Source organism: Rhinichthys klamathensis, unplaced genomic scaffold (genome assembly GCF_029890125.1).
Source record: "Rhinichthys klamathensis goyatoka isolate OS25496 unplaced genomic scaffold, OSU_Roscu_1.1 h1tg000596l_1, whole genome shotgun sequence".
In the NCBI taxonomy this organism is placed as follows: Eukaryota; Metazoa; Chordata; class Actinopteri; order Cypriniformes; family Leuciscidae; genus Rhinichthys; species Rhinichthys klamathensis.
This window is the reverse complement of record NW_026607052.1, coordinates 484,661-509,078: the sequence shown is the minus strand read 5'-3', so window position 1 is coordinate 509,078 and position 24,418 is coordinate 484,661. Positions and strand designations below refer to the sequence as shown.

General features: G+C 37.9%; 1 protein-coding gene across 2 annotated transcripts in view; it reads right to left on the bottom strand.

The window, feature by feature from the left end:
* Positions 1-24,418, bottom strand: part of mob2b (MOB kinase activator 2b) — a 62,963-nt gene that overhangs the window by 21,626 nt on the left and 16,919 nt on the right. Inside the window, exon 1 of one of the 2 annotated variants that reach the window (XM_056240410.1) lies at positions 6,763-6,851. The exons of the other annotated variant lie outside the window; for it this stretch is intronic. Within the exon in view, the coding sequence (XP_056096385.1) occupies positions 6,763-6,836 (74 nt within the window). The 5' untranslated portion in view covers positions 6,837-6,851. Of the gene's footprint in view, positions 1-6,762; positions 6,852-24,418 lie in introns of those variants that run through there. 2 annotated transcript variants of the gene reach the window in all.

Genomic DNA, 24,418 nt, shown 5'->3' with positions numbered 1-24,418 from the left:
CAGTGGAACATCAGACTGGAATTTTTCTGCAGAGCTTGAGCGCGTTCAGACTCGACACTGGGAGGCCGAGGGCCGGTCTGGCCCCGGGACTAGTATTTTAGTCATCTAACAGCATGCCAACACTGACAAACACATGCTAGATAGAGACTCGGCGGCTCCATGCATGGCCCGCTTTAGCCTTTCTGCCAATATATATATGATAAAAATAAGCATGCACACATTCACGCGCTATACATATACAGAATATGCATAGACGTCTCCATACATGCACGACAGCTTATTTTTACCAAAATGCTCATAATGCTAAAAGTGTTCATTGCACTACCTGTTAATATCCTGGCTGGCTCTAATCTAAACACTAGCGTCAGGCTTCAATTATTAGGCTTTAAAAGGTCAGCCTGAAATAAATGCTGGAAAAAGCGCTTCTAAACGGAGGCACGGACGTCAGGTTGTACGTGGGAGTGTTGAGAATAATGAGGCCTGTGTGAGCGGACAGGAGACGCCTGCCGTCGAGCGAGAGCCTTCACAGGCGGTGTTTGTCCAGGGAACCGAACAGAAGACTCTTTCATTGCCTCTACAGGTGAGAGAAAGTGAAAGGCTGGCTTACGAAAGCAGTGACGCAAACGTGTAGACGCAGAGTGTTTTCTTAGTAAGTTTAGTGCTTTAGGAATGCAAGATAGGCACCTGCTTTTTACCTCACAGGACCAAAATATCTTGGATGTAGTTTAGTTACAAAGGATCTTTACTTCTAAAAGGTGCGGTCACGGTTTAAGTGAGGTTTGAGGAGAACTGTGCAGCGATGGATGAAGTCACGTATACTCAAACCAGGCAGATTTACGCATGTTCACGGCGAATTTTGAGTGATTCTATAGCGAAACTCTGGATTTCTTTTGAAATGTTTTTAATTGTGTGCCACGGAATAAATGATCGCACTTTAACGCGGTTGACTGGTGAAATCTCTCCAAGGCATTAAAAAAAACACCACACTAGATTAAAAAAAACGACAAATTATTCAAAAGCACGTCATTCCAGACACATTTTAAGATGTTCGAATTTTCCATAGTTGAAGTTACTATGTGATTTTTACCTCCAAAAACAAGAAAAGAAGAAAAAAGTATCATGAACGAACTAATGAACCATTTGGTAAGGAAAACACTTTATTTTTGTTATCATTAATCATGGGTAATCTCTGCCAAAGCTCTCAATCTTAAATTTCACCATGTAGTCAATAATTTTATCACTTAAAACCTCATCTTTGACCACCAAAAATTATATAATTAAGCGTTTTTTCCTTGAAAAAAATATCTTCATGCCTTAAAATATCTTGAATGTAACTCGACACCCTTGCCTCATTTAGTATGCGCAGTTCTATGAATATGCAAATGAGCCCCGCCTCCACTCACTCAGCTCAGGGATCCACTGGTTGACGATCACACGTTGATCTGATTGGTTACAAGGTCGTTTGTGACGTCAGAAACACCAGCGATTTCAAACCGTGTTTTTGAGACTGTCTTTGGTTCACTGCAGCTTTAAGCAGAAAATACTCAGCAATGCTGTCGACTTATGAACTTACACATGGTTTGTCTTAAAGCATATTAATAACACCACATAGACATATAAACAACATTAACCCTCTGGGGTCTGAGGTGTTTTCGGGGTCCTTGAGATGTTTTGGCATGCTCTGACATTTCTGCTTTTTTCAGTTGCTTATAAACATTAATGGCACAGGTGAAATTCCACTCTATATAGCACACACAGGGCTACCATAATATGTTATCAACATGTATGTACATGTTTGTATTTTTGAGAGAATATTGTTTATGCGTGGTTATTGAAAAAACTAAAAAATAAAGTTTCTAATATAAGGCCACAAATAACATACTAAATATCTGTCCACAAGACTTTTGACTAGTGGATGTTGTCGCCTTAAGTTTTTGCTTCAAATTGATCTGAAAATCATTCTGCCTAATCATTCACATAAAACAATAGATTGTTTTAAATTGTGAAAAACATTTTTTTGTTTGCAAAGGCAATATGCGGATGGGCGGAACGGCCCAACCCCCTCATGAATAATTAGGCAGTTCTCACCTGAGCAGACTGCATACTAATGAGCCTTTCATTCAGGGGTGTCACACAAGAAAGAATGCAAGGACAATATATATATAAATAAATAAATATTTATATACACACACACACACACACACACATATATACATATATATATATATATATATATACAAACAATCAAAATATAAATGAAAGCCAAAAGCACATTTTTAGTCACACCTTTTAGCCATCCACCGCGGTAAAAATAAACCAGTCGCATTTCAAAGTCGTTCGCGAAATGACCGCCAGGTGGCGCAAAGGGACATTTAGCAAAATGTAAGTGGGGCTAATGTCTATTTAACAGTAGCCTATAAGGATGAAATACTACAAGTTATGGTAATTTCCAAATAAGCCTACAACAAATTGTTGGTATAATCTATATAAGATATAATCTTTTAAAACTGTAAAAGGCTAAACACTCACAGGCTAAAGACAAAACGTTTTCTCGCTCATGTGAGAAACAGACATTTGGGTATTTCTCAGTGAGAAAATTCATAGCCGAGCGGTAGAACTTACGGTTCATCACCAAGATGACACGGGTTCAAATCCCGCACAAACAAGGTCTTCTGTAAATTTTATATTTATTTAGATTTGTCTAGCTCTAAAACTCTGTTACACCATACAGTTTTTTTGCTTATATTTATAAAATACAATTATCATGCATTTCCATTTTAGACTAAGGAACAAAATAGTATCCAACAGAACGACTTTGCATCTGTATAATAATAGGCTACCAATCGTAATTTAAAAAGCAGTTCTGTAAAAAAAAAAATTATATATAGCCTATATATATAGGCTATATATTTTTTTTTATTTGATTCCAGGCTCTCACGCCACACCCCCGATTTCTCACGCTGAAGTGTCAACCCGGTCGGTCAAATTCCTGAAAGATATAGTTTATCTATAGATCTACCTGTTGAGCCACTCGTGATCGACTAGTTATACCGCAAATTAGTTCAAATATCCCGTAATCTATCTATCTAGAGCGAGCGTGCATGCGAGACAGATATTGTGCTCCAAACCGTGCGCGCGCATGGCAGAGAGGTCTGTTCCCTACAACCTAGAGTTTTTAAAAACATGGTTTTAAGTAAAGTGTGATTTGCCAGGGGGGATTGGGATTTCCTTCTGGTCTAAACATCCCTGCCTGTGCTGAATTATTATAATCCCCACACCCCTCCCTCCACAGCTAATCAATGATATAGGCTACTTCACCAATATCAAATATATAAAATAGAGATATGCAACAGGCACGTTTAAACGACATTAGTTCCAGTGGCCCTAATGCATGCACGGCTTTTCAAAACTTCACAAAGCGTGTTGAGATTATTTTGAATGAAATATTGAAGTTTATAATTAAGTGTTTTGGCAGACCACGCCGAGTGGCCCTGTGCATTTTTCTAAAGTCGGGTTTTATTCTGGCATGGTGAGTTAGTGTTCGACAAACGCGACGGAGCGTTCATTTAGATTAATTTATTTTTCTCATTAACAGCTAAAATAACTTAATAGGCGACTCCGTAATTTTTTGGTCATACAGATAAGAGTAGAGTAGCTTACATCGTTCAAAATTGTAAACTTGTATTCATAGGCTAACGACAAAAACAGTATATCTGTCGTCTCTGTCTCCGGGAACTGCGCGTCACAAAAATGAACAGAAAAAGCCACTTCAGCTCAGTCACGATAAGAAATCGGCTATGTCTAAAGCCTTTAAATGTCTAAATATTTAGGCTAATAAATGTTATCTGATTATGTAGGCTAATCCATATGAAAACGAGAGGTACAGAGGATAGGCTACTCAAACATGTAGGCCTAATGTAAGCGCTTCCCAATGAGAAAATGACAAGACAAGGGTGAAAATATGGCTCTAATTAAATGTAGGCTAAATCGCCCTGAATTAAAATGTAAAAACAGATCAAATAATGTATTTGTCAAAATGTTGCGATATTGTTTCATTTAAGTTCATAATTATTATATAAATGTTATTTAATTTAGCAGCATTACCACGAAGCACCGTGTTTCGATGTTTATTTGAATAATACAAAATAAAATAAAAACTTAATTCACAAATTGCATGCCTGGTTGTAAGGATCCAAAGATCCCTGTAGAATTTAATATTGAGTTGAACATTTTGTTCATGACAACAAATTAACATACGTTTTTTCAGATTATATTTAGTTTTGCTTGGAAAAAGCTGCCCCAAACCAGTTTTATTTAATCAATTATTGAAATAATGAAATATTTAGTAATAAACTTTTATGACAGAAATATCACTAGGCTACATGTAACTTAAATCATTTAATTCCTTCATTATCAACACTGTCTAGAATAGCGATTTAAGTGTGAATTGCGACTTCTCTTTGTGTTAAGTCAGCCTCAGACTCCGATAGCCTGTGGGGGGTTGGAGGGACAGTTGCTGGACAAAGGTGTTAATGTTCCTCTTTCATATGGAGAGTGTCGGATAGCCAGCCTGATGAGCAGGCACAATTATTGTAAGGATAAATCTGTCCAAATGTAGTAGGCCCCATATCTTATTAAATTATAAATATTGTAGTTTATTTATTGTAGCCTATTTAAAGTTTTTTTCACACAAAATTTCAATTGAAGTTATTGTAAGGTGAATTCAACAAGGCATGCTGTGTCTTTGAAGCAACAATTAAAGGCTAAATAATTTTTTCGTGATTTGTATGGCTGACACGCAGCGACATATACAGTATTATCAGCTGTATGATGTGTTTTTACCCTGAAATGTTTAATTTCGAGAGATACCCAGCGCGCGCAGCGAGGGAGACTAAATAAACTTGTTAAAAAGAGATCCAGTGCGAGAGAGGCAAAGAGAAACGCATGTTTTTAATTTAATTATGTTTCTTTGGACAATTTTCGTTTTGTACTGTTTTAATTGTTTAATTTAACTGTAATTTCTTTGGCAATACAAATTTAAAATGTCGCAAGAATAAGATTAGCCTAGTGTTTCTTATTTTGCATCGCAAAAGAAATAAACTCTAAACCCGATGCAACCCTGTTTTAAATTAAAAAAACTGTCCCGACACTTTATTTAAACCTTGAAATGTTCGAACTTGGTTTCAAACTTAAGTAATTTTAGTGTTCTTTTACATTACACAATAATTGAGCAGACTAAAGACGAGCTTCTTCATTTTAATTTTCTGATGCAATCGGCTGACAATCTTCCTTCATCAGTTTTTGTCGTTTGTGCAGCGGCTGCGGTTCTACAGGAATGTAGCAAATTTATGTTGTAATGATAATTAAACAAAACTCTTGACTTTAAATAAGTAAACAGTTATAAACAGTTACTATTTAAGCATCAAGGTGGTAAAATATAAACGCTGTAGGACAACATCGGTTAACAACATGTATGCTACATTGAGATTCGATCTCGGGTCGATTGAAGCTCCTCGAAGCTCGTGTTGTTGCGAGGATCACTGAGCTACCGCCTGTACGCTGATAAAGTTGTAAAGCCTCATTGATGTAGCCTAAATGTTTTTATTGCAATGTTTTATGTTGAAATGTTTTCATTATTTATTCAATTACATTTCAGTAGCCTAATTTCAGTATTGTGATTATGAATTATTTTAGCTACGTTTCACTTGTTGAATTCATCTGCTACCAGCTTTCAATCGCTCTGAATCAGCGCGGTGCGGCAGCAGATTACGCATTAGGGAGAATAAACGAACACTTTTATGATTGTAGCGCCTCTTAGCGGTAAAAGGCAGCAAATACACCACACATTTTACCGCCGCGGTGGAACGGCTGATGTGGGCATTGTCATGGCTTGCCTCACATTTGCGTTTGAATAGCGCGCGTCCTCCGTGGGCGTGTCAGATTAACGCGTAATGAAGTGTAATGAGCTGGGGGAAAAAATTCTGACAGCACTCTCTTTTCATACAGATTGCATAAACTGAGAATATTTGTTTTTTATATAAATTACTTCATTGAAAAGAAGAGAATTCAAGCTTCATAAAGAAAAATCTCTCGTGCCTGTGTGACAAGTAATCGCGGAGTTACAGTTAATCTTAGGACGCGTTTCAGAATGGACTTCACTGACAGAGAGAACGCAGAACTCGCATCATGTTTGTTTTTCTTTATTTGGTGAAAAGCACAACACTTTTTTTATTGTGAGTATCCACAAAAAAAATAGAAACTTAACAGGATCTAATGATGTATAACACTTAAATGTAAGATCAAAATCAACTGAGTATTTTGAGTCTCTTTTGCACTGATAAGAAAAAAAGCGAGCAGATCACGCCGGCGTGATTGCGGACCCCAGAGGGTTAAAAGCCATCATATTGACTACTCATGCTGCTTTTTTTTAGCTTGACAGTTATAATCAGCATTCATTTGTGTATGGAAAAACCTTATTTTGTGTTTCAAAGGAGAAAATAAAATGTAGAACTTGAAATTTTGGGGTAAACGACTCCTTAAAGATGCAAGAGGGATTGTGAAAATACACCTATGAAATTAAGTTAGCTTAGTAGCCTATATTTGAGCATGTCCCAGAATTTTTCAACTTGTCAAGTTCCCCTTTGCAAACATGCCAGCGTCGAACTCTATATCAGGTTTTGCAAAACCACAGCACTACACTATACGAGAAGGCCGACTGAATGAATGCGAGCGCTGTTCTCCAGCCGGAGAAGAAGCGAGTACCTGTGGAAGAGCGTCCAGAGAAGACCGTGAGGGTTTTCCAAATCAAGCGGCGCATCTTCCTCGGATCTCGCCATTGGGAAACCTATCGGAGCGCTCAATGGCTCCTTCACCCTACTTCTCCTACAACTTTAGCAGAAATAAAGATGATAAAGAGCCTAGCCTATACGTGCGAGAGCGAGCTGAAGTTTGTGGCTGTTGTCTCTGGATAAGTTTCTCTCTAGTCTGTTGTCGCTGATAAGGGCATCTAGAGGACTAAACCATGCAGATTAACATGCCCTTCAACATGCAACCATTGACGGACAGCAACATCCTTAAACTGTGCTGAAAATCAAGCTTTTAATGTTGTTTATACGTCTATAATATGCTTTAAAGGGCACCTATTATTAGCCTGGTCCTACCAGACTCTCGAACACATTTCATTTGTACAGAGTCTTGCCTCTCTCCATTGACAAGCATTAACTTCCCTGTAGGCGGGTATGATGCAATTTTGACTTTATATCTCCCAATTGTGTATTATAAAGTCATAGTTGTGAGATATAAACATGCAATTCTGAGAGAAAAAATCTGAATTTCAAGTAGTAGAGTTTATGTCGCATAAGTAGTTTAAAACTATTGGATCTGCCCAGAGTCACTCTGGATCTGCCATAACCAATCGCTAACGTTTGGTCGTGACGTATGACGACTCAAACTAGCGCTCCTCAACGCCATCGTTCTCAGCCACTCCCTCTGTTCGCTGATTGGACCGGTAAAAAATTGTGCGGAGAAAACCCAAGAATATACAGCAAACCCAGACGTCGTACTGAAGGAAAATTAAAATTGAGCGGAAGTACGTAGGCTAACCTATTATGCCCCTTTTCACAAGACGTAAAATAAGTCTCTGATGTCCCCAGAGTGTGTATGTGAAGTTTTAGCTCAAAATACCCCACAGATCATTTTTTACAGCATGTTTAAATTGCCACTTTTTTGGGCTGAGAAAAACACGCCGTTTTAGTGTGTATCCCTTTAAATGCAAATGAGCTGCTGCCGCCGGCACAAGGGGGCGGAGCCTCACGAGCTCACGCTTAGTCAGGACAATCTCATCTGATAATATCAAAACAAACTCAGCGGTGTTCATTTCGACCGCAATGGCAGACTGTGTTTAGCTCACTCGGGGCGGGGCTATGCTAATACTTCAGTGTCAGTCATCAGGTGTGGGCGGGGCTTGTGCAAAAGTACGTCACATTAACCCGAATCTGAGAACAGGTTGTTCTGAGACAGAGCTTTTTAAAAAAAAGCACTAAGTGGATTTTTATCATTATAGGGTGGTTGTGTACACACACTGCCAACACACATGTATGCATGTTCAAACACCCATGTAAAAGTGCATTTTGCATAATAGGTTCCCATGTGTAAATTCAAAAGTCGACAGCATTGCTCCTTAAAACTGCAGTGAACCAAAGACAGTCTCAAAAACACGGTTTGAAATCGCTGGTGTTTCTGACGTCACAAACGACCTTGTAACCAATCAGATCAACGTGTGATCGTCAACCAGTGGATCTCTGAGCTGAGGGAGTGAGTGGAGGCGGGGCTCATTTGCATATTCATAGACCCGCGCATACTAAATGTGGCAAGGGTGTCGAGTTACATTCAAGATATAAGGCATGAATACATTTTTTTAAAAGGAAAAATGTTTTTGGGTGATCAAAGATGAGTTTAAAGGAATAAAATTATTGACTACCGGGGGGATTTAAAATTAACACTTCCAAAAGGTTTATTTTTTTGCAGCGATGCCATTGAACAATCATTTTTGGTTCCCCAAAAACCTTCCTTAAACTACCATTTGTGAAAAATATTACTAATCTGAAGAACCTTATTCTGCTAAAGAACCATTTGTGCAATAAAAAGGTTTCATGGATGTTAAAGGATCTTCATGGAAACATCAATGCCAATAAATAACCTTTAACAATAAAGAGCTCAAAGTTATATTAAGAATCTGCATTTTAAACTCCGCAAGTACAGGCAAAAGAAATAATGTTCTTGTGTTTTAACCTGATGTTTGACTTGCGATGATGTTTGTTTTACATTGTTCTGAAAGTACAACTGGAGTAAGCTTTGTGCGTTATATAACGTGTCATATCGTCATAACTTGTTATATAACCCAAGTGCTGTGGGAATATTCAAGGTTAAAGTTTGTCTTTCGGGGGCTTTGTACTTTCTCTACTTCCGGCTCCTTATGAAAAAGAACGGCAGGAATGTGCCGAGACATTGTTTGGAGCAATTTCCCAGACGCTCGCGTTTACACGAACAGCTTTCCTGTGTTCACATGCTTCCTCGATAATAACCAGCCAAGCCTTTCTGCCTCCTCGAACGTCCCTGCGAGTGAAGCGCTGCACCTGTGCGGGAAACCTCTATTCACTTCAGTAAAGCCGATGAAACCTCATTCAAACATCAAACTCACTTGTACTAAAGAACTAAACACGCTTTACCAAAATGGAATAAACCATTGACACACTTGCATATAAGTTCCTGCAACACTGATGAATGACTTTCCATCACATAATGTTTTGTGATTTAGGTTTCAGTAACTGCATAAAATGCTTTTTGTACTCTAAAACTTCCCCATAAAATTAATCTGCATTCTTTACATTTATTTAATCTTGTAATACTTCCATACATCCGTTCCCTTTCCCCTTTAAACTCTTTGTATGTATGCCTTTGAAACCATTTTGATAAAAATTATTTCAATAACTGCATAAAATGCAAAAGCTTTTTTTTTAACACTTGTATCAGATTTGGACTTTCCCATAACAATAACACTATCATTCTATTTGAGCTGATACTTTTATTCAGCTTGGATTAAGTAAGTTGATCAAAGTAAAGACGTGTGTGTGTAAATGTTGCAAAATATTCTATTTCAAAAAAATTCAGTAGGTTAATTGGCAAGAGGCTCTTAACAGATGCTGGTTAGTCATTGTTTTGTCTGAAAGTCCATTTTATTTATGTAATTGTATTGTGTGAATGCACATTGGTCAACATTGTTGTTTTAATTGTGCTTTATAAATAAAAAAGAAAATGAAATGCTGTTACTTGCTGTTATTCACGGTTTCCACAGAAATATGAAGCAGCTGCACGACTGTTTTCAACACTGATAATAATCATAAATGTTTATTGAGCATCAAATCCTCATATTAGAGTGATTTCTGAAGGATCATGTGACACTGAAGACTGGAGTAATGATGATGAAAATTCAGCTTTGATCACAGGAATAAATTACACTTTACTGTATATCCAAAATATTGTTATTTGAAATTAATATTTTTTAATGTAATTTTTGATCAAATAACTGCAGCCTTGGTGAGCATTAGAAACGTTCTATCACATATTTTTTTTATAGAACCTAAAATTTGAATGGTACATTATTTGATAGACAGTTTATGAAACAAAAGAACACGCTTAAGTCACTCTAGACCTGAATGAGAGAATAAATGAATGAGAGAGTGGAGCTGTACTGATTCTTACAGAAAGCGAGTCTTATCGGTTTATCAGTTTACTCAAGCCACTCGATCAGTCTCACATCTCTCCTTCTGTGTGTGTGTGTGTGTGTGTAACGGACACCAAAGCACTCTGGGACATCTCACAGCGAGGTCTAATCAAACGAAGCGCTCGTAAAGCAGGAACACGGCATGTGCCTCTCGAGCAGACACAGGTTAAAAACCTCGTCTGAGAAACTGTATAAAGAGAAAGTTTCCAGCAGAGAAACTGGCAGTCCATCAGAGGATCTCAACAGGAGCTTATGCAACCGTCTGGCTCTTCACTGTCCATCAGCACAGCAGAAACACACAGCGCCCGGCAGGAGGGTCACGTGGAAGGTGCAATCCTGACATGCTTTACAAACCCTTAACGCAAAACAACTGAGAGTCACACACTGTATTACAGCGATGTTGAGATGGTTGCAAATGAGAGAGTCGAACCTTCCCTGATCAGAGAGTTCGATCTCCACCTTCTAAACTTCAGTCCATCAAATCACAATGATGTTTCAATACAATTAAACATAGTGAAGGTTATTTCCACTCTTGTAGGTGTAGCACAGATATTAAAGTTAAGTTACTAAATGGCACTGAGAGTCGACAAATCAGTGGTTTCCTTTACATCCTCCAGTCGAATGAGGAATTATACTCAAATAAAAATTAAGATTATTAATCTCACGGTTTAACCTTGTGAAAAAGAAGAGTGCTTATTTCCACTGAATGTGCTCTTTTCTAGTGTACTTTAAATATTAAAAGTATATTAGGGATTAGGGGTGTAACGATATTTGAACCGAACCGAAAAACCGCGATACACCACCCACGATACGTATCGCGATACTCTCATGGCGAACCGAACGCGCCCAGCCCCCTGCTGCCCCGCCCAGCCCCGGCTCATTGCACCTCATGTGTTATGTGTACACAACGAATACAGGGCTGTTGCCTAACCACCATTAACCACATATAATCGCAATAAGCTCAGTGTTTTGTTACTTTTGATAATAAGCAAGCTGTAATCTTTCAAATTATGTCTATTTGATCACGAAATGCAAACAATAAATGCCGTTTTGGCGCTCTTAGATGTGGCGTGGCAGATATCACTGTATGCATGCGGCAGCGCGGAGCGCGATCATCTCTTCCTCAGTTACAGAATAAACATGAATGGACACCCGAAGGTATGTTGAAAGATACAGTATACTTACTGAAAGGCATCATAACTCGTGTAAACACTCAATCAGTGTTTCAACAGCGGAAATACGTCAATAAAACGCTTAGTTTTTCACATAGCTTTATATTTACCTCAGGCAAGTCATTCAGTGTCCACAGCTTGCTGGTTTGCTTACTCTTTCACTAAATAAATGCTATATATTAGCCTATATATAATATTTTACTTAACCTGTTTATGATATCTTGATTATTTAATGTATGTTTTAAATAGTTGTCATGAAAATAACAGCAACTGTGTAAATTATTATATAACAATAACAAATTAGAGTAAAAACATGTTAATGCAAAAATTGCCTTATGTGCAGTTTACATGTTTTCATACAATTTGTTATTTGATTGTTGATTATTATCATTTAGCCTAAAAGTCTAGGCTCTGTTGTTAAGCTTTAATGTTATAGTAATGTGCAAGTAAGGGCTGTAGTTTACAGCTTAGCAGATAATTTTGTTATCCTTGAGAAACGTTTACTTGTAATTGAATTAATTTAAAGACAAGGACACAATTTGTTCATTAAAGCACTGTTTAATAAAAAATAAAAGCAATTTTAGCTTTCTAAACCCCCCCACCCCACCGAAATGAACCGAACCGAACCGAACCGAGACCTCAAAACCGTGGGACGAACCGAACCGTCAGGTTTGTGTATCGTTACACCCCTATTAGGGATGCACCGATATTAACATTTTGGCCGATACGATAACCGATTATTCTTTATATTTGAAAGCCGATAACCGATATATTGGCCGATTAATCTACATTTTTATCATTTTTAGAGCCTGATTACAAAAACAAATCTCACCAGTAAAATCCGTGTCCCAAACACACAATTATCATATTCTCAGTATAATTTTATGTAGCCGATATGACAGACTTGCGCTGCACATGTTGCACTAAACCGTATTTTCCTCTTTTGAAGTGATTTCAATCATATTTTAAGCAATTCAAAACCATCATGTTGAACAGTGCGCATCTGAAATGTCTTGGATGAAGGAAATAATACATTATTTATCGGCTTTAATATATCGGACCGATAACGATAACATTAAAAATCAACATATATCGGCTGATGGTGGCCGATATATCGTGCATCCCTAAAGTATATATTTAAAAAATATATATATTTGCAGATAATATAATATTATTAAAGAAATAAAAGGGAACTTAAGTCTATGTAACAAGTGCACTTTTGTAATGTCAAGTTAAAAAGTTAATTTTAAATCATGTTTAATAACGTTTTGTTGTGCTTTAAAGAAGTAAACTTATTTTAAAGTGTTGACTAACATACTAAAGCACATGTAAAGTACTTGATTATAATTGAAACTGTATTGTTAATTGATATTACATTTAGGCTTAATATATTTTAAATGTAGCGAATTGCAACTTACAAATGTGTTATTACAAATATATTGAATACATAACATACATGTTTCAATAGAAATTACATTAAAGTTTATTTTAGTTTACCGTGAATGCTTGTCAGTACATTCAGCAGTAACTAACCATATTTCAAAGAGAACAGAAGTAATTATTAAATTAAATATATAGCGATGTACTGAAGTGCCAGTGAGTCAAAAACACTCAAGGTCAACAAACTGCATTTAACACATTTAAACTATAATACATTTCATTTTATTGTATATAGCATGCAGTTAAGTGTCCAAAAACTTTGTTCAGTTCACACTTATGATTATGCTACAGTTATGAAATGTGTATTAATGCATTAGACCCAACACTGGCTGTAGTTCACATTAAGATCGTTATGGAGATCGTTATCCCTCTCAAAAATCATGGTTTGGTACGTGTTACTGCTGGTTCTTCTTGTGAAGGAGAGCTGACTTTAGGACACACACACACACACACACTGCTGATGTGTGTGGGACGGGACCGGATGAGGTTTGGTTTAGAGGTGTGACTCCAGAGCGACTATAAAACTAAACACTGCAGATTTTAGCATCAGTTCATCCCAAACACACACTGAGACGGGAATGTGTGAGTGTGTTAGACACTCCTGAATGCTGATTGGTTACTGGAACGTGAACTACTGCACATAAACGCTAGGAACTGCTAGATTAGCTCGACTTTGATGCAGAAATCTCAGGCACAACTCGACTATAGATCGAAACACACACACACACAGTCAGGCAGTCAGACTGAGCGATCGGCTCAGAATCTCTACGGCAAACACGTCCATCTCGCTCTCAGTTTACCAGGACACACATTACAAAAATAGATCCATGCTAATGAAATCCACACCCTGGAAAACAACAGAGGATTTGGGTAGTGCAAACACACACAGTCAGACAGTCAGTCAGGCAGTTAGACACACACACACACACACACACACACACACAGTCAGACACACACACACACACACTCAGGCAGTCACACAGTCAGTCAGTCACAAACACACACACACAGTCAGTTACACACAAACAGTCAGTCAGTCACAAACACACACACAGTCAGTCAGTCAGTCACACACACAGTCAGTCACACACACACAGTCAGTTACACAAACACAGTCAGTTACACAAACACACACACACACAGTCAGACAGTCAGTCACACACACAGTCAGTCACAAACACACACACACAGTCAGACAGTCAGTCAGGCAGTTAGACACACACACACACACAGTCAGACACACACACACACACACTCAGGCAGTCACACAGTCAGTCAGTCACAAACACACACACACAGTCAGTTACACACAAACAGTCAGTCAGTCACAAACACACACACAGTCAGTCAGTCAGTCACACACACAGTCAGTCACACACACACAGTCAGTTACACAAACACAGTCAGTTACACAAACACACACACACAGTCAGACAGTCACACAGTCAGTCAGTCACTCACAAACACACACACACGGTCAGTCAGTCAGTCACACACAAACACAGTCAGTTACACAAACACACACACACTCAGGCAGTCAGTCAGTCACACACAAACACAGTCAGTTACACAAACACACACACACTCAGGCAGTCAGTCAGTCACACACAAACACAGTCAGACAGTCACACAGTCAGTCAGTCACTCACAAACACACACACACACACACACAGTCAGTCAGTCAGTCACACACAAACACAGTCAGTTACACACAAACAGTCAGTCAGTCACTCACAAACACACACACACACTCAGGCAGTCAGTCAGTCAGTCAGTCACACACAAACACAGTCAGTTACACAAACACACACACACTCAGGCAGTCAGTCAGTCACACACAAACACAGTCAGTTACACAAACACACACACACTCAGGCAGTCAGTCAGTCACACACAAACACAGTCAGACAGTCACACAGTCAGTCAGTCACTCACAAACACACACACACACACAGTCAGTCAGTCAGTCACACACAAACACAGTCAGTTACACACAAACAGTCAGTCAGTCACTCACAAACACACACACACACTCAGGCAGTCAGTCAGTCAGTCACACACAAACACAGTCAGTCACAAAAACACAGTCAGTTACACACGCAGTCAAGACAGTCACACATAGTCAGTCACACACAGTTACACACAAACACAGTCAGACAGTCACACACACAGTCAGTTGCACACACAGTCAGACAGTCTCACACACACACAGTCAGTTACACATACAGTCAGACAGTCTCACACACACACAGTCAGTTGCACACACAGTCAGACAGTCTCACACACACACAGTCAGTTACACATACAGTCAGACAGTCTCACACACACACAGTCAGTTACACATACAGTCAGACAGTCTCACACACACAGTCAGTTACACATACAGTCAGACAGTCTCACACACACACAGTCAGTTACACAGTCAGACAGTCTCACACACACACAGTCAGACAGTCACAGAGTCAGTCGCACACAGACAGTCACACACAGACAGTCAGTTACACATACAGTCAGACAGTCTCACACACACACAGTCAGTTACACATACAGTCAGACAGTCTCACACACACACAGTCAGTTACACATACAGTCAGACAGTCTCACACACACACAGTCAGTTACACATACAGTCAGACAGTCTCACACACACACAGTCAGTTACACAGTCAGACAGTCTCACACACACACAGTCAGACAGTCACAGAGTCAGTCACACACAGACAGTCACACACAGACAGTCACACACAGACAGGGGCGTAGCAACCGGGGGGGACGGGGGGGACACGTCCCCCCCACTTTTAGAAACAGGTGATTCTGTCCCCCGCATTTTTTTTTACTCCGCGCCAATATTTCCGCCCGTGTTCTCTGATTTGTTACTTAGACTTGAGTGAGCTAACATTCAGCCAATCACAGCGCGAAGCATATTGGGCGCGTCTGCCATGAGCTTCAAATCTTTTGTTGCTCTTGCGAATTTTCGTGTTTGTTTAGTCGCTTTGCTGTTTGGCCGTCTAATGCACCCCAGAAAAAAAAGCAGAGGACTACATCATTTTTTTTCAAACACACACTGTTACAGTATGTCGCGATGACATGAATCACAGGTAAAGTTTCCTTATTATGATTTAACCTACTGTAACGCTCAGAGCCGGCCGAGCCACTAAGCGACCGTTGCAATTGCAAAGGGCCCCGTGGCCAGCAGAGGGCCCCCTAGAGTCACTGCTAGCTAGTGGGGGGAAAATCGCACAACAAAAGTAACATAAAATACAGCGCCCTTTATCAGGCATCATGATAAGCACAGAGTTGTTATTTAGTTCTGTATTATGGCAAATCAACCGGGAGCTCCCCGCGAAGGCGCGCGCGTCTTGATCCCGACTACCCCTATGATGTCACTCGTTGTCACTTGGTCAGTCAGTTAGCGACTCCCACGAATCGACGATGTCTGACAATAAACAAAAATATCTTTCTGGCCAAGAAAAACGACAAAAAAGAGCCTGGAAGAAGAGAAGAAGCAAGAAGATAAAGGTACGTAAGCCTGTAGGCTTAATTTTCCAATTTCTGTAATATGGATAATCTGCACTAAAAGTCTTATATTAACATTAGCCTAAATCGTGCTTGTATTCATTTTCTACAGTTGTTTAACTTGCATGCTAATAACATGCTGCATAAAGTTGGTTTAGTATTAGGCCTATACCATTTGCTGTGGTGTTCCTGTTAAAGCATTTAACAGAACAATATAAACCCAGTTTGGATTCTACACTAAAGGGCTGACATTAGTTTACTCCTGATGTCCCCTTAGGAGCACTATTAAAGTAACGTTATGCTGCCAGTAAGCAAAGCTCCAGCTGTTGGTGAGTATAAAGGGGCTGTAAAATGATAATCTTCTGCATTTTACAAATTAAGTCTAACTTTATGTATAATTATTTTCTTTATTTGGATTGGATTTTAATAGTTATATTGAAATGTTACCTTATTCTTAATATTGTTACTATTGATCTTCTTTGTGGTGTTTTAGATGTTATTGTTAATTTTGTTTATTTGAAAAATCTATTTATTATTTTATATAATATTATATTTAAATGTTATTCTATTTGCTCTATTTAATTTAAATATATATATATATATATATATGTGCTGTAGTTTGTGACTCTTAAACTCTGGTGTCAATAAAAATGTATCTTTGTTCAGTGATGATCACTTTATCTGTCTTTTTATTCAGCAAGTTAATCAGTGTGTGTGTGTGTGTCTTGCACTGCCATTCAGCTCAGTGGTATCATAATTTTCCTGTTAGACATCAAACATAGTATATACAGTATAATATAGTTATATAGTATGGTATAGTTATAAGGTAGTCATTGCTTTTCTTTAGGCCTTAAAACGGTCAAAGGGGCCTCCAACCAAATTTTGCTTAGGGCCCCCAAAGGTCTAGGGCCGGCTCTGGTAACGCTGTAAGAAGTGTAAGACAACAGAACCCGTATGGCCTCGTCACGTCGCGCCGGATTGTGCCGAGTGTGTGTTAAATGCTCTCCTACTTGTTGCTTTGGATAAAAGCGTCTGTTAAATGAGACATAACAGATTATTCCCAGCAGGCACACAACGTCACAAAACGTTGATATTTGGTTAAATTTTGGTTGCGACGTCGGGTGACCAAAATTCAATGTAAATTCAACATCTAATGTCAATGTTAAATTGATGTCCAATACCGAATACATTGATTTAGGTTTTATTGATATATTTTTATAAAATGTCTGTTGTATAAAATTACTGTAGGCTAGATGTAATCTGTTCTGTACTCATTGAACACTTTTTTTGGTCCAACTGTTAGTAAGATAAAAGTTATTGTTCAAGTGTAGTTTAACTGAAATATTGTAAATATCATAAAATATCTTTATTTCATAAAAATAAAGTATAGATGTCCACAGTTGTCTGAAAGTCCCAAGTCCTGCAATATTTTTTTATTTCGAGTATGATTTCACAAAAATAGGTTGCTGTAAACTATCATGGCATGTTCCCAAAATTGGCACTAGGGTGCTGTAAAATGCCAATTGCTATTCCATCTAGAATTTATTATTATGAACATCACCTTTCAGTCCCTCCAGAAAAACGCGATTATGCGATCGCATGATTCAATAATCAGCCAAAGTCTGCATATTTATGCGGGGGCATTTTTTCAAATACGCCGCACTTTTGCCGTATAAATTGCCGATTTCCACGCAGAATATGCTGGGCTTGTATGATTTCATAATCCCCGCATTTTTGTTGCAAAAAAAAGTCACATACATCTTAGCAGAAAGTTGAAAAATGTTGCGTTTGCTCCACACGAGAGCAGCCGTTTCCCCCTGTTGCCATGGGAACGTTATGAAGTGACGTAATTACGCGACATGAACATCATTAAAAAACAAACAAACTGTAAAACAGGAAACATTTTTTTCATATTTTATTTATTCATTTTTATAGAAGTTGTAGCATATTCCTTTTGTAAAGCTACAGAACTTGTTTGACTCATCAATGTTTTGTAAGTTTGAGCCATGTGTTTATTAAGGTCTGAAATAAAACAAGATTAAATATTCCAGCACTTTCTGTGATGTATATGTTTGCTTATCATAGGAAGTAATAAGAAATAGCTCTTTACAGTAAGGTAGTAGCCTAGTGAGAACAGGGTGTTGGGGGGGAATCACTTTTTCTCTCTTTTTCATCAAACCGCAGTTTTTGTAAGTTCCCGCAATTTCATCACATAAAATTGCATAAATATCCTGCATATTCCATCGCCGCATAATCAAGGATTTTTGCCCGCAACAATCACAAAAAAAACTCCGCATTTTTCTGGAAGGACTGACCTTTGGGTCACATCACCACACCATTTTGTCCCCCCCACTTTTATAATGGCTGCTACGCCCCTGGACACAGACAGTCTCACACACACATTTACTGATGTCATCTTCTAGTGACATTTACCGGCATCCAATAATCTGCAGCTTATTTGATTATCAGTGAATAAATGCTTAAATGTTGGTCAGTTCCTAACACACATTGTATGGCTTCAGATGACCTGATGACTCACACACACACACACACACACACACACACACACACACACACACTAAAGGTAGAGCTTCATCTACAGTTTGCTTAGTTTCTTCACAATATACTCAGAATTCAGCTGAATTTAAAGGGATATTCAAAAATCAACACGAACAATAATTAAAACATGCACTCATTTTGGATAGAAGTAATTAAGTCAAATTAGTGCATAGTGGTTTTATAACGCCACACACACACACACACACACACACACCCGTAGCAAACCAGTGTCAGGGAGAATGTGTGTGAAACCAGAGAACAAACATCAATGTTTCAGCCCCATCTGCTGGATCAGCACAGACACACACTTCACCACAGACTCCACAATCCCACAATGCACTGCACAAAACCATCTTCTGCTTTATGATCTTTCTGGACACAAATTTACAGTAAGGATTTAAAAAAAAACAGAACAGTATTCATTTAATTAAACGAGCAACCTTATTTTTAAGTGTTAATATAAAATATTAATATTATTTAACATGTAATATTCAAAGTAATTCATTACATTTACACACATTATATACAAAACCTGTTTATAAATCGTTAATATTTTTAATGAAAATCAGAATACAGCACTTCCTGAACTAAACTGCATTATTATTTTTAATTGTTACTTTTTATATAATATAATATATACAATATAATGTGTAAACAACTATATTATTTATGTCAATTTTCTTTTTTTATGAAAACCAGAATACAGTACTTCCTGAATTAAACCGCATTATTTCGAATTGCTACTAATTTATATAATAGTTATTTACAAACATTAAATACGTGTTTATGTCATGATTTTATATACAACACTTACTGAATTAAACAGCATTATTATTTTTAATTGTTACTACTTAATATATAATATATATATTAATATATAAAATATAGCTGCAAGCAGCAATAATATATGGTCATTTTCACACATTAAAATATATGTATTTTATTTTTTAATGAAAACCAGAATACAACACTTACTGAATTAAACAGCATTATTACTTTTAATTGTTAATAAATATAATTTATGATATAATTAATATATGAATTATATTAATAATATATCAAACATGTTTATTTATTTGTATCATTTGTAATGGGCGCCGGCACACATTAGCAGTGCAGTGCCTCCACACCTGCGCTCGGGTCACCTTTCACTTTGACTGTCATTTTAATAAGTAAATTGGAAGGCACTGCCAGTGGGAGACCCAGTACAGAGAGTGGACTGAGATTATCATCTATATGATCTATATAATGGTCTATATGATTCTGTCTTCAGTTCTGCTTCTGAACGCACAGCTGATGGGCATTTGTCGGAAGAGAAGCAGCTTGAGGGAGCGATGCCGAGACTAAAGCACAGGAGACTGTGGGAATATACAAACCTACAGCAAAACAAGCTGAGCCTGAACAGGGCGAGGAAACCCTGTGTGTTTTAGCAAGCCTGGGCAGGAGCAGGGTGTGTGTTTGAGAGGACAGAACACACACACACACACACACAGACAGAACAAACGCTATTAATGAGCTACGCTTGATACTTCTGTAGCAACGCATGGTTTACGAGCACAAGTGCATGCGGTTCTTCCACCAAAAATACATTATTCTTCTTATATATTATGGATAATATTCTCACAAGGGCTGGAATGACATCAATGTAAGTGAACAGAACAGAGCAAGTGTGTGTGTGGGTACTGGGTAATCTTTCGACACTGCACTGACCCGATCCAATATGAAACGTTACTAAATAGATGTTTAATTGAGAACGAGGGCAACACATTTACAGAATCAACTTGTATTTTAGAAATGTTGGGAAAGGAAAATACAGCTTGTATCCACTGCAAATTCACTGTTATAGGCGACCCAGCAACAACAGTTACCAGCATTTTGGATAATCTCATCACACAGAACTTACATTAGAGAAGCGCAAAAGCTTATCTGAGAAAACAGGGAAGTTACATGGAGAGTTACTGAGCTAGGATTGGTCAGTACTGTTGAAGGCGGGGCTTAGAAAAGTCAAATCGTTTTAACGTAGGCTACTAAGAAACCACCAAGAAACCACACAGGACACCCATAAAACACATGCATGCATGCAAAAATATGCATTTTACACATGTAAATGCATTCGTGAATAAATGCATCAATAAATACATAAATAAATGCATCAATGCACAAATAAGTGCATCAATAAATACATAAATAAATGCATCAATGCACAAATAAGTGCATCAATAAATACATAAATAAATGCATCAATGCACAAATAAGTGCATCAATAAATACATAAATAAAAGCATCAATGCACAAATAAGTGCATCAATAAATACATAAATAAATGGATCAATGCACAAATAAGTGCATCAATAAATACATAAATAAATGCATCAATAAATACATAAATAAATGCATCAATAAATACATAAATAAATGGATCAATAAATACATAAATAAATGCATCAATGCATAAATGCACAAATAAGTGCATCAATAAATAAATGCATCAAAAATCCATGCATACACAAATAAACATGACCCTTTCCACACAATCATTCAAAGTAATCAGGGTATTTTGAATGAGCTGTGATGATTAGCTCACCTCCATCTAATGGTGCACTTCAGTGTTCAAATGACTGATATAAATATAAATGTAGGTGGTCATATCTTAATGTCCTCATGGTTGTGATGTCACAGACTGACTGAGTGACCCATTTTACCAGACTAGTTTCAGATTTGTGTTATGAATGTTCCATTATAACTTCATTAAACGCTTTAAATTAAAAAAAGCACAGACAAATTCCATGCTATGTGAAATCACTAAAAGCAATGCGATGTAAGCAAACATTCTCGATGTTTGGCTGTATTTTTCCAGCTAGCCTTGCGATCCGCTAATGCTTCAGGAAGAGGTTCTGATGGGATCTGGAGCCTGAAGAGAGAGGATCTGCATCTCCATGAGCATCAGCATCAGCAGTGCTGGATTACACAGGCATTAGCTGAAGTGCATTCCCTCCACAGCTGGATAACACTTACATAACGCTCAGACGATGACGCTGCGTTCACTCGCTCCACATGCGCACGGAGAGCATATCTGTGCGGTGCATGTGGAGTCAGGTTCAGAAGAGCTGCAAACACAAGCCAGGTCAAGCATGGCATGTGCAACACTGTTATCCAGGGCCAACACCACTGACGTGGAGATGGGGATTCAAGACAAGACATTTAAAATCTCTGCAACTACAGGAATCAGACACTACAGCAGAAGTCAGGTGAAGGTCCAATGCACGTTTGCATGAAGGTACAACCTAATGAAACTGGTTTCAGACAGACCAAGACACCGGAGCGCGATGTAGAGCCAAGTCAAGTTAGCTTTACATTCAAATTCATATTCACAAGCTTTATTGTCCATCTATCCCCGCCTGAGCGATTTCAGTCCATTACAGAAAAACTTAAACGCTTCAAAATGTTCCCCAAGACATAAAAGTAATATGAATTAAGCGGTTTAATACAAATATTTTGAACCGATATGATCACAGATTTATGGATTTAGATTTATACTGCTAACGTGTTTATCTGTTCAGTGTACCTATTAAAAATGGACCCTTTCGGTCGAATATTTTTGGTTACTGAAATACATTATTGAAGCCCTTACAAATAATGAAGTAAACACTTTATTTTTCCATGTAGTGAACCGTAAATACACTGCAATTGCTTAAAATGTCTGTGAGTTTGAGTTTTCCAGATTTACTTAGGATTTTATTCATATATAAACATGATCAATGCAAGCTTTGATATCTTGACCTTTTGGTTATTTAGTATTGTATATTGTTTGTGTATGTTATGTCTTTGATTTTGAACCTTGTTAAGCACTTTGGTTAATTATGGTTGTTTTTAAACGTGCTATATTAATAAAAATTGAACTGAATGCACGTACATAGAGCACATCAAATATGGTCAACGAAAGCTCAAATGTGATTGGTTGACGCACAAGAACAAGCCGTGTTGGTTTAAGCACGTTTGAGCTTCTGTTTGATGAGCTCTGCATTAAGATCAACAAAAGTCTCATGGATCTGGAACAAATTGCGGGGGTGAGTAACTATATTTACATTTTTAGGTGAAGCTTCTAAGCATCATAAAGCTCAAAATGTTCAAATATTATATATATAACTACTAATATTTCTGAAAACAGCTGCAGAACGAGCTATTATTCATCATTGCTGTGCATGAAAAAGTTAAGCAAACCCTTCTGAGAGTTAAATAACGGATGTGTCAGGTTGCCATCTTGAGTAAGCAAACAAATCGCAATACCAGATTTGACAGAATTAGCAATTTAAACTAAAATGAATGAGGCATGACAAACACCAGCTTTCTGTCCTTACAACAATTGTTTTAATGAATGAAGACCAACAACTGAGATCACGACTGGTGAAAGAAACAGTGCTATGCATCCTCTTGTCCTGAGAAACGGCTGATCCCTGAAGTGATTTTACAGGAGATTATTGCGTGCAATCTTATTCGTTCGGACTGTGAGAAGGCTACTACAGGTCAAACACTTGCACAAGCTTCCCTGCCTTTAATCTCAGTGCAGACGTGTGCATGAGCGCGAGAGTGTGTGTGTGTACATGCATCCATTTCAACAAAAGTTGAAGGTCATTTGGTACGAATCTATCACACACAGTACTCCGAGATTGATCTGTACAGGTCTCTGACATACAGGTGACGCTTTACTCAAGGCAAGTTTATTTATACAGCACACTTGGCAATTCAAAGTGCTTTACATAGAGAGGAAATAATCACAAAATAAAAGCAAGGACAATTCAAAGTTATTCAAAAGCTTTACATAGAAAGGAATTTTAATAATCAAACTATAGCAATTCATAGAGCTTTGCATAGACAATAGACACAAAATAAAAGCAGTTATAAAACGAATTAGAGTAAAATAGTAAAAAGATGATACATAGAAAGAGACTAAAGGTCCTTGCACAGTCCAAAATTGTCGTTTAAATTTTGTGTAAACAGGCAGTGTGTAAACGTGATTGACAGTTTGTGATAGACACGCTGTTACATTGTTGTGGAGTTTATTCTTAGTAAATCCATTCATATAGGAACTCTTATCTTCATCTTAAGACTTTTTTACTTGTTGTGACACATACTTTAACACTTGTGAGCAGAGGCATTTGTGTGTATTCGTCATTCGGTGGCTCTGAGTGAGTGGCCAGAACGCCTCTAAAGGCTTGGAACGGAAAACGCAGAAAATCGAACACGATACGAATATTTTCATACCGGACGAAAGTTTCGCAGGCAGTGTGTAAACGTGATTGACAGGTCGTATTTGACTCGGTGTGTAAGGACGTCTAGACACCGACTACAGGAACAATCCCTCGGTGTTAGATCTGCATGATCATTCGTTTAAAGATCGCGACCTCAAGTCAAACACACACGGGATCGCATTAATAAATTACAGCAATTC